General features: G+C 37.7%; 2 protein-coding genes across 2 annotated transcripts; one reads left to right on the plus strand and one right to left on the minus strand.

Annotated features, from left to right (window-relative positions):
* Positions 1-293: 293 nt before the first annotated feature.
* Positions 294-1,714, minus strand: LOC112293815 (histone H4). The gene has a single exon (XM_073539804.2). It carries the CDS (start codon positions 1,594-1,596, stop codon positions 1,285-1,287), a length of 312 nt encoding a protein of 103 aa, XP_073395905.1. The 5' UTR covers positions 1,597-1,714; the 3' UTR covers positions 294-1,284.
* A 245-nt stretch (positions 1,715-1,959) lies between these two features.
* LOC112293814 (putative enoyl-CoA hydratase 2, mitochondrial) lies at positions 1,960-5,984 on the plus strand. Its single transcript, XM_024543687.3, has 9 exons — positions 1,960-2,190; positions 2,326-2,611; positions 2,973-3,142; positions 3,754-3,828; positions 4,287-4,377; positions 4,652-4,703; positions 4,849-4,952; positions 5,189-5,265; positions 5,493-5,984. The coding sequence occupies exons 1-9, from the start codon at positions 2,008-2,010 to the stop codon at positions 5,667-5,669; spliced, it is 1,215 nt and encodes a 404-aa protein (XP_024399455.1). The 5' UTR covers positions 1,960-2,007; the 3' UTR covers positions 5,670-5,984.
* The last annotated feature ends 6,294 nt before the right edge of the window (positions 5,985-12,278 follow it).

Raw genomic sequence — 12,278 nt, forward strand, 5'->3', positions numbered from 1 at the left:
CAGAGAATTTCTTAAGAATATTTGATCCCTAGTGCGTTTTCCAGTCACCACCTCGACGTGCAGAGGAGAGCATGCAATAAGGGGAAAATGCGGTGCGTGGAGACGATGGAATGTGGGTGAGAACGCGGGAAAGAGAAGGAGGGGGAGTGAGGGAGCGGCAAAAACAGATGCGATAGAGGGAGAGGCAGGTAAAGGACGAGACAGATCGGTGAAGTGAGACTTGGCAGGGAAGATTCATCCAACGGAGGGAGGAAGTGCATGCGGGGGAAGATGGACCTGCATCCCTGGGCGACAACAGATAAATTATTACTTCCACCGAGAGTTGATCTCAGGACCTCCCGCTTTCTAAACGGGTGCCCTAGACACAGACGCTGTATAAGTTCCAAAGTAATAAGCTGACAAACCCTCTGCCTTTCGCGTGGCAAGCGACTACTGTACCATCTACGTTTTCAAATACAGCTCCAGCTTATAAGATTGTCTCTACTGTAAGAGATACAGCCTCACAACTTTCATCCCCACAGCAGCCGATATCATCGGACGCCCCACTCCCACCCGCTTCTCTCATCAGTCCCCGTTCCTACTGCACCTCTAACTCACCGCATCGTTCTCACGTCCCTTCCTTATCAAGACTCTCGAAAGAGGGATAAGAAGGTTTCGTCGCCGTTGGAAATGTTCGACCGGACTACATATCCTTCTTTACCTTAATTGAGATGTTTTCAAACTAATGTCTCCGAACATGTAGTAGAATTCAATATATTTCAGGATCTAGTGTTCAGTTGACTAGTTTTCGAAATGAAAACATGATTTCACCATCACCTGGTTAATGCTCTACTGCATCCTTTCAAAACGATAACGCATATGTAATTTTAAAGAAGAATTCAGAAGTGATGAAAAACTTAGGCAACTGTACGAGGACCAAGTCAAGACACAACCGTTACCGTCCGACATAGAGCTCCGACTGCTCGAAGACCGATAGACAGGAAAGAGAGGTCGAGTACTCCAGCCAGGAGTACAAGACAACAACCTATGACAGAGAAACGGCCCGTAACCCTAGGAGGAGTAGCTCAGGCAGGACGACATCAACTTCACAGAGAACGACGTAGGCACACGATTATCAGGGTACAGTTAAGCCAACCAGAGGATTGTAACAGAAGCACTTCGTTTTGTGCAACTTAAAGACCATAATCACAGAAAATGTCTACACTTCGGAGATGTAAAATTCGCTCGAAATGGTGGTGTTCAAGAACACCGTAAGTATTATTAGTCCGATATTTTCCACTTGAATTAACCTCCAAACCCGTACAAGGTGCGTCCCTGCCTCTTCAACGCATACACGACGTCCATCGCAGTCACAGTCTTGCGCCGAGCATGCTCAGTGTACGTCACAGCATCCCTGATAACGTTTTCCAAGAAGATCTTCAGTACGCCTCGAGTCTCCTCGTATATCAAACCGCTGATCCGCTTCACTCCACCACGACGAGCGAGACGCCGAATAGCAGGCTTCGTTATTCCCTGGATATTATCACGCAGCACCTTCCTATGCCGCTTGGCGCCACCTTTGCCAAGGCCCTTACCTCCCTTCCCGCGGCCCGACATGGCGAACACAAGCAGAAATTACAAAAGCACAAACCCCTAACCGAAAGACGTTCTAGAGACCCGACGAGACAAAAGAGCTCTACACAATGATGTTGACGGATGGCGGGAACTACTTATAAATACCTAATTCTCAGTTCTTCACAACGATGAAGAACGTGCTCTCGAGACCTGGTTTCCAAATCTTGGCAGGCGGGGAAGTCTTGCTAATTCAAAACCTGTAGATTATTTGGGCGGGAATTTTAAAATACCTCTGGTATTTTTGAAGATAGAAGCGTCACAATCAAGCTACCCGCTTCGTCTGCGGTGATCTCAACACGATCCGGGTGTATACCCAACTTCCAATGGCCGGTTACCAACTTTGTCATTTGTGCGCAGTTGTCGGCGTGCATTCAGTAAAGACGCTGGTCATAGATGAGCTTGCCATGTAGGAATGATGTGGCCACGCCCAAATTTGTATTCGCCATAGATGATCGATTAGTTCTCTCAAGAACTCGTTCGATTCACTACAGCGATTCCTGTCCGGTGAATTTTATGTTTCGATTGTTAGAAGTGGCTTCACATCGATTTTTCCGATCATTTTTTTATAGATTTGAGGTCAGAATTTGCTTAACTTGACATGCAGGAAGTTTTGGCAATTTGCACTAATTTGGTCGGCTTGTTCAGAATCCGGAACTCGGTATGTTGAAGACTGAGTATCGTTGAGTTTTGAAGCGTGTCATGTGGATTTAGGATTGCTTTTGGGAGTTTTTGAACCCGGCGATGGCGTGGAATTGCGCGAGACAAGGGCGTCGAGTTCTGTCACCTGGATTGATCTCGACGGTGTCTAAGGCGGTGTTCGCTGTTCCACCCTGTGCAATTGTGTCAGCAGTAAGTTTGGTTGATAGGCATAGCCTACCTGAGTGGCGATCGTGGTGGCGAGCCTCATGTGGGCCATATTCAACCATTAGACGATCGTTATTTCTCGATGCCACGACGGAGCAGGTGGATTTGCAGTACCTTTCTGGTTCTGAAGAAGGTGAGAATGAGATGATCTGTGTTATTCAACTACTTTCCAATCCACTGGCGGCTTGTTTGCCGTACGGAATTGCAGGGTGCTTCACAAATATTTACATCTGTTTGGCGTAGTTATTCTCTGTTTCTTGCCATATACCCTAGATTCACCGTTTTTCTTTTATTTCAAAGTGCTTCGTGCCTGGAATTGTTCAGTACTTGTCTGCCACCCCAGGATGGTGATTGATAAATGACAATGTCGTTTCGCAAAGCAATGCAGTGTGAAGAGGAGAAAATCCAAAAACTTTCTTTTGGGTTTCTGTTATGTGAACTACATCTAGCAATTACTTTTTGACGTACTTCATTTGAACATACTATGTTTTCAGGTATAGCAGTATTAACCTTGAACAGACCTGAATCTAAAAATGCGATTGGTGTTGAAATGCTGCGTAAGCTACGAGCAAGCTTAGAAAATCTCCAGTTCCATTCTTCGGCGCGAACACTTGTCATCTGCAGTACAGTCTCTGGTGTCTTCTGTGCTGGCGCAGACCTTAAGGTTCGATTGGCTATGGTCTTCCTATCTTGCTGTCATGTCCTGTATGCTATTTAAGTTCTTGCTTGACTTTAGGCACAGTAGACATGCTACTGACTGGACATCTCATCTTGGAGGATTTGCAGCGATGTTTCTGCAGTATGATTTCGTTCCAAGCTAATCTTGTTCACCGAAAATTAATCTGTGAGTGATAAATAACAATCATATCTCAGGAATCTGTTTCATATCAACTGTTTATTTCCAACAATTAACGAGAGGTGCCAATTTGTTAAAAATGAATTTTATCTCCTCGGCTCACTGCGGTGACAATCTGTTAATGGACTCCCTCGGTGCTTGTAGGTTTTTCTGTATTTTTTAAGCTCGTCTTCTGGTGAAAGTGTGTGGTGTCTGAGCTACCGTCTGGTGAATGAAATGTTGAGATAATTACGTTGTTTACACATGGAGTAGCTGCTTTAGCCCACTCCAGATTGTTTTTTACGTTTCATCTAAGTATTTAGGCTTTAAATTGTCCGCAAGGAATATTTAGGACGGGCACTTGAAGCGTTTGCTGGGCATTTTTGTGGTAGTGACTTCTGATTCTTGACTCCTTTAATTATGGTCCGGGGTTGTGTCAGGAAAGGCGTAAGATGGGTGTTTCTGAAGCTCAGAAGTTTGTGCACACACTGCGCTCGACGTTTACTGCTCTTGAGGTGATTTATCAAAAGTTCTTCATAGTCATGTCTAAGTATCAGGTGGAATAAGTCATGCTCTTGTGTATCCAAGTGTGTGGGGAGCGCGTGATTGTAGATGCATGCGTGTTTCCATTCCTTATTCGAGTTGATTGCACGTTATTAGATCTCATCCTCTGTTTCATGATGCATAGTTACATGCAGATAGTCATGTTGTAGACCTTCTTATTTTTCTTCTGTGAATTTTCCACCTCTAGATATTATTTAGCAATGCATAAAGGCATCATGGATTTGTCTTTCGTTAGACTTGGGCTTACAAGAACGTGGATAGTCATTCCAGTAAAACGTAAAGGAGGTGTGCAGTAGCATATCCAAGTTTTAACTTCACGACACATTTCGTAAAATATAGACTTCACGTGCATCAATATGGTAGGTTCTTTAAGATGTCTATACCACTCAGTCCAGTTGGATTTGTGCAGGCTCTTTCCATTCCAACAATAGCTGTGGTGGAGGGAGCCGCGCTCGGGGGAGGTCTCGAGATGGCTTTGGCTTGTGATCTTCGTGTCTGTGGTAATATTTGCATTTTTTGCCTTGGTTCTGCAGGATATTTAATCATGTGGTTTATTTGGAGCTCTTGAGCATATAATTTAGTCGCGAAGTTGAAACTAGTGCCTTGCAATATTAACAAATTATTCTGAGGATCGTTCTTTGGTTTGATTGTTTTGAGTTTCAAATCTGCTTAAATGTCCAATTCATAGATGCTACTAAGGGTAATACTACAGCAGCTACTGCAAGTTTCTGCTAGATCATCCATAATTGTTTTTCAAGATTTCGGGTGGTGCAGGAGATGAAGCGGTGTTTGGACTTCCAGAGACTGGTCTCGCCATAATTCCTGGGTAAGCTGCCTCGTCAATGAGTATTTCGCTGTGAGTCACAAGGCTGTAAGTTTCTTTGTTGAAAATCATGGATCCCAGCAACTTTGGATCTACTGCTATGTACTCATGTATTTTGACAAGCGAGCACGGTGAAAACATGTTACAGGGCAGGAGGTACGCAGCGGTTACCTCGAATCATAGGGAGGGCACGTGCAAAGGAGCTTATCTACACTGGCCGACGTATCGATGGTCAACACGCTGAAGCTATAGGCACTGTTCTGCCCATTCCTATACTACTTGTTCATTCATATAAACCTGACAGACTCCGATGTGATATTTGTGCGTTATTCTGAGAATCTCTGCTCATGATTGGCCATGACGTTTTTTATTTTTATTTTTTATTTTTATTTTTTATACAGCATGTATTTGCTGGGACAAATAGTTTTTGCTGTTATCTGTCGCTAGCAGGACTCAAAATTAGTGTTTTGCATGTGAATGTGGGGCAGGGCTTGTGAATTATTGTGTTCAAGCAGGCATGGCCTATGAAAAGGCTGTGAGTATAGCACAAGAGATAACAAAGCAGGTACAGTACTGGTTTCTTTTCTGACCAGATGTGAATGGTTAAGTTGATCATTTTAAGGACGCACCTTGATGAGTCATTAGAAACTTGCTAATTACTTTTTTAGGAAGCTATACACGACGCTTTAAAGCTACTGTTGGACATGCAGATGTTCGTTTGGTCAAATCGGTCCTCATAGAAACATAAATCCTAGATTCGGTTCCTTATCTTTGATTGGGTGATTGCTTCAGGGTCCTCTTGCAGTGAAACTTGCCAAAGTTGCGATTGAGCGAGGAAGTGAAGTAGACACAGCTTCAGGCATGATAATCGAGGAAGCTTGCTATGCTCAGGTCCTTAAATCTAAGGACCGGCTTGAGGGACTAGCTGCCTTTGCAGAAAAGCGTAAACCAGTCTACACAGGTGAATAAATAGATAGCTTGTACCCTTCAGATGTTTCAGTAGGATTTGCCTTTGTTGCGCTTTTAAAAGAAACGTGAATCAGGAATTTATTAGGTAAGTTGATCATAAAATTAGTTGCCAAGTTTTTCTGGAGGCTCTATTCACCCTGGACATGGAGCTTCGTTTAGAGTAGAATCGCTCTAGATTAATGACGGATCTGATCTTTGACACCTTTCTGGAGAAAAATTCCACCTGTTGAATTTCTCAAGAGGAAAGTTGTATATAATACCGTTGAACATGCGAAAAGACGTAGACATACCAATTGACTTTGTTGGGTGGATTAATCGTGTCTGCTGCTCCACATTTTGTTGGATCCTAACACGAGTCTGCAAGTGCTGCTATCCCTTCTGTTTTCAAACCTGTTCTATAATCGTATGTACTACTGATTAAGTTTTTTCATGTTGAAAATTTTAGATTTTTCATTTCACTTAAGTTATTTATTCGTTTGACCACAATATGCGCTGTGGTCAATGTCATGGTGTAGTTTCTGATAGCTTTTGACAAAGAAATAGTGTTATCCATAAATTTTCATCTACCTTATTTTAATCTTATAACCATATTTCATAAGCTGTGTATCATTATAATTGATCCTGAATTTGAATGATCGGATTGATCATTTCAAGGACACACTCGCTGTTCATGAGTTCTTGTGCAGTCTGAAAGATTCTGTGTTCTTGGGGAAATTGACATTGTCTGTACACATCTTCAGGGATGCTCGTATAGATATGATTCCAATCTGGAATGACATTGGATCTCTCACAAGAGCATATTCAGGAGGTACTTCTCAGTGGCCTTGGAAAAGTGGGCATCAATCGAATTGATCAAATAGTCCATGTGTGAATTAGTTTTTGCCTTTAGTATATGAACATTCCAACAATTGTGTGCTACATCTTCAGGAATAGTCATGAAAAACTCCACCTCAAGTCCACCTTATGAATGTGGTGTCATGGTTAATCAATGGATCACCGAATTGTCCAGTGTAATGGCACCCCTTGTCATGTGCAAAGGGTATGCTGCAACATGACAATGACTGCAGGAATAGCTGGAATTTTAGATATTGCTCTCTGTGCAATGTAAGTTTTGGTTCATTCGTTTTTTTTTCAAGTCCAAATATAGATGTGTTTCTAGAAGTATAAATCTTCCACTTATATATATTAAAGAAAGAAAAGTAATTGATAATTAAAAAAAATTGTTATTCATTTCCAAATTCTTTGTAATGATAACTACAATGAAAAGAAAAAGAAAAAATAATCTCCTTATGTTGAGAGGGAAATTAATGGAATGTAATTTGATTGCTTCCATAAGATGGAAGCTATAATTTAGAGTTTTCAATTTAATTGATAAAAATAGCAAAGGAGTTCGATATTTTTTTAAAATAGAATATGATGGACTTTATTACTATACATTTAAAATGTTTTCATCAAATTAAAATTAATAATGTAAATAAAATAAGTTGTCTCATCAATTGTTCTAAAATTTTATTAGATCTAAAAATATTATTATTTTAAAAAAAAAAAAAAAAAATCTATTAAATTATTTTTAAAAAATAACTTCATAATGGTGCCAATTACTTGAAATTAGTAAGAATTTATTTTATTAATAAATATATAAATACCTATAAAAACAAACATTTGTAACAGCAATAAAAAAAATAAAAAAAAATAATAAAAAAAAAAACTATAAATTTTTTGTTGAAAATAAAATTTTTGCTCAAAAATATGATTAACATATTATGTTTAATATGATTAAAGATTCTATTTTTTATTAGTTCATTTAATTCTTAAAAAATTGTAATTGTTTATAGCCCAAATAATCTTTAGATACTAATTTTCTAATATTTTTATATTTTTTAACCAAAATATCCTAAAAATAAATATTTAATTTTATTTTTAAATAAATCCATGACACATAAGTTACAAAAGCTTTTATAAAGTCCTTAAGGTAAATTAATACATCTTTATATCCAAACCTATCATCTATATGATAATTAAAATAAATTTTGATTATTTAATAAATTTATTATTTTTTAATTACTATTATTATATTTTTATGAATTAATATTAATATTTTTTTCATATTTAATCTTTTTTATATTTAGATAATATTTTTATTTCTTTTTTTAATTCAATATATCTTAATAGTTTTTATACTACAACTAATATGTATTAAAAACAAGAACTTAAGAAATGTAAATAAAAAAGTGAGTATTTCTCAAAGAAAGATGTCAAACATATATATAGATATATATATATATATATATGAGTTTGAACCGTATAATTAATATTTGTACCAGTTTTAAAAATAAAATATGATCTTCAACTGGTTTTGGAGCAGATTTTAAAAATTAGTGCATATACATATATAATTATAATATAATGTGTATATTTCATGTATGAGTCCTTATTATAATAAGTTTTGACTATTCATATGAATATTTAGATTTTATATCAAATATATAACTATATTGTACTAATGAAATGCAAAATTAAAATTGTGAAGTTCAATGGATTGTAATATTTACAATATAAAAAAAATCTAGGTTTATTTTTAAGATTTTAAGGATTAAATAAATCAATGATGATGCTTCATACTTACAATAGCCCGAAGTTAAATTTGATTTTCTCATTGTTTATTTTGGTCAAAGTATTTATATTAAGATTGGATGAAATCAACCTTAAGCTATTTTGAATATGCACACAGAGTATATTCCCAAACCAATCGTAAATACATAATCCATTTTTTCCTGGAAATCAAGAAAAACAAGGGGAAAAAAAATAAATAAATAAAAAGAGAGAGAAAATAACTATGTTATCTATCCATTCATGTACAACCTTGCTTCATTCCTTTGTTCCTTCCTTTGGATTTTGGCCTCTGCTGGATTTGATTGTTGTGCAAGAATGCCAGCGAATTTCAGAGACTCTAGTCAAGCATTGTAAATTGCAAACATAACCTACTTAAAAGAAAAGAAATAAAATCTGAAGGCAGCAAAAGGCCTGCTCACATGGAAACCATACTCATGCTGAAGCCAAAGCCAATCCAATCCAATTTGATCCACCCAACCTCACAACACACACATACACACACCCAAATATCTGTGTCCTTTGGCAACCCCACCTTGTCTATTTTTTCATTTCCTTACTTTTGTTTGATTGTTTAGATATTTGCTACCACACTGATGAAGATGAAATGGGATCTGTTGGAATTGGATAATACCCTTCTCCCTTTGCCCATTGCCTGAGTGTTGCTCTCTCATTCACAATCACTCTTGCACACTTCTCAAGCTCTTTGTCAGTGTGTTCACAAGAACATTCTATTTTTATCCTTGTTTTTTGTTGCCAAAAGCCACAAGCTCAGTTGCTGATTGAGCAGATATTCTAACATGTATGCCAAATTCTGCATAGAAAAAAAAGAGAAGAAAAGAAAAGAGAAGAAAATAAATTGTTCTAAAAATATGCCAACAAAACTCTTTGAGTCAAGAACAAGCCATGCATATGCATTGGGACTTGTATTGATGGTTGAATCCTTGTTAGTTGGAGTAAAAGAAAACATGGTTCCTCCCCACAAACTTCTTTTTTTGTTCCTTTCTAATATTAAAAAAATGTTGTTTGATCCTCAGCATCCAATATGAATAAAAAAAACATCTTATTTTGTTTTACTTTAATTGTATTTCAGGGCAGAGCCTTGATGTTAGGTTTCCATGTTTGCCTATGCAATGACAATCATCAGTCTTAGATAGCATACATGAATCCCCTTAATGTGTTGTGGCTCTTGTAATGCTTTGTTTGCAATATCCAATGATGATCAATTGAATGAACACACACATAAACAAGGCAGGTTGCAATGCTACAGGACAATACCTGTAGCAGTGAAACTAACTACAAGCATTGCAAACCCCAATTTATCTATTTGTTTATTTATCTATCTATCAAAACACTCATAGAGACAGATAACTTTACAGTAGGGAAACACCTGGCCATTAGTGCTTGGGCAGTGCCAGATCTCATCCATCCTCTTGAATCCTCACCATCAAGGCTCTAATGCTTCCAAAACTTCTGTCCAAAGCACAGGGAAAAAGCTCCCTTGGGTTCCATTTGAATGGTGCAAAAAGCAAGATGGCATGCATTCTTCATGCTGAGGCCATGAATGGTTTACCCCACCTGAAAGCTACAGAAGCATCACATTGCATGGGCAGGCAGGCAAACAGACAGGCAAGCATAGTGGTGTTTGCAATGTAGAGCAGGAGGAGGAGGAGGAGGACAGTGTTTGCCAAACCACAAAAATACAGCAGGTGGTGGTGTCTTGCAGATGCTCACCTGAAGATGGCTCTCTCTCTCTGCTCGAAGCGTAATAAGCAATGCGAGCTAAATGGAGGAGGAATGCGACAGAGGAAGTGGTGGAGCCATTTTGCTTTGAAGAAGGGCCATGTGGACTGCTTGGATTGTTTCAACTCTCCCTTCCCCCACCGTGAGTGTCGATGAGGTTGCTCCATCGACTTCAGGAGATCAAAAGCAGAGGTCAAGTGGTGGGGCTACAGTTTCCCATGTGATGGATCTAAATTTGGAATGTTTTCTTTCTTGTCGTTACTGTTTGGCCATATCCTTCCGCCGCTGTCCTCAAGGTCCATCATACACATGTCCTTCGCGTTGCCCACACTGCTTGTCGCTTTCCTGAATTTATCACTGTTTGAGAAAAATTTGCTCACTACGCAGCAGGAATTCTAGCTTGTCTACCCCCCCCCCCTTCCATGTATATATTCTCTCTCTTTCTCTCGCAACATACAACACATAAATTCAACGATCCCAAACGTTGCGCTTAGACATGTGCATAAATGCACCGACAGTTGGTTAATCTGTTCAGCGATGACAGTCATTGTACACACATTGATTCAAGTTAGATCTCGTGTGTGCGTGTTATCAGTAGCCTCAATTGGGATCCGGAGATTCGGAGAATTACATTTTTCTCACAACAGAATCCACCAACTCCTGCAGATGTGCACTATAACGAGAGAAACTGGGTCAGCACGAGTGAATATCTCTTCCACACTATCCTCACCATGTGAACCATCCTGTTTTTCAACTTCGACAATTGGGTCTCCAGGAATAAGCCCAATGACGAGAAGGCAGGACCGCCGCATTCGCCCATTTCGGGAATCTGTCTAATTTTATCAGAGAACCAATGGTGATGATTCACATTTCTGTCTGTACCCAATATATAGATATGCCAAAAAACATCAAATTCATGGTCTTTATGCGGAAGAATTTTCCCATCCTCGGTAGTGGAAGCAGGGGAACAATGCGCGTCTTCTAAGAATATGTGCATACATTGAGGACAAATTTAGCCTGAGACTGGTATCGATATCAGTGAGCTAATGATTAGCAGCAGCAACCATATGTGTGAATCAGTATATATATAAATGAATGTGTTTGCATTTCCACACACTGACAGAGTGAGCGAGATCAGGTTTCAAGCCTCTCTGATCCATCGCGTGAAACAGGCACCTCGCAGCCAATCTGAGACTTCTTCTAAAATCGGGGGACATGTGGTAGGAAGCTTATCAGACACTTATCAGGCACTCAAAGCTTCATTGAGAAGGGGTTAGCCCAGTAAAACTTCGTGAGAGATTTAGTTGGGAGTGGGGCTAGGAGGATGAATCAGTAAATTACTTGGTATTGCTTTTGGAATTTATTTGGTAGTTAAAAATGTTGATAATTTTTTATGAATTGTATTTTACTTATTTATTTATTTTTGGTTACAAGCATTCCATTAAAAGAAATGTGTTGGTACAATTTTGAAACAACACACTCTTAGCATCTTTTTGCTTCTTCACCTTGACTTGAGTTGAAGTTTGAAAAACAATTGCAAAAATCAAGTTATTGATGTGAAATTTTTAATAGAAAGGCATTCAAATTATAGTAGCTTCAATCTTGGGTTGTAAGAAAAATGATAAAAGGCCTAAAGATTATAGATTGGAAACAAATTATGACTACCTCATCAAAAAATAGATGTTGAATACATTACAACTAGACAAATCAAACATTTAATATTTTATGTATTGTAGACTTATACAAGCAAAGCTAAGAGTGAAAGAAAATCTAGTACTTAATCTTCCTTTAAAATTTATTTTACATTACAAATAGTTCCTTGGTTCCAAAAATTGAAATTTTATTAACAAAATTTATGAACAATAAATAAGCATATGATAAGATTCTAATTTCCAATATAATGGTTCAACTTAAATAGACATAAAAACCATTATTCTAATTTCCAATATCCTGTAAAGTAGATATATTTAATATAGAGGATCAATTATAAATATTATAAATGACTATATTATGAATAATTATATTTTATATTAAATTCAATACTTTCCAAAGCCTTTTTCTATCATATTAAATTAAAAGGGCCTTCAAACTAGAATTTAAACTTAATTAGAAGGACATTTAGTTTAAAACAAGGAATTCCAAAGTATCTATATTAATATAGTTAAATTGATATAAAAGACTTATAATTATAAGTAGAAGATAAAAGATAAAAAGAAATTATTTATGATTAGTTTTTCTGCTTATTTTCTATAAATG

The sequence above is a fragment of the Physcomitrium patens genome, chromosome 16 (assembly GCF_059467195.1).
Source record: "Physcomitrium patens ecotype Gransden chromosome 16, ASM5946719v1, whole genome shotgun sequence".
Taxonomy (NCBI): domain Eukaryota; kingdom Viridiplantae; phylum Streptophyta; class Bryopsida; order Funariales; family Funariaceae; genus Physcomitrium; species Physcomitrium patens.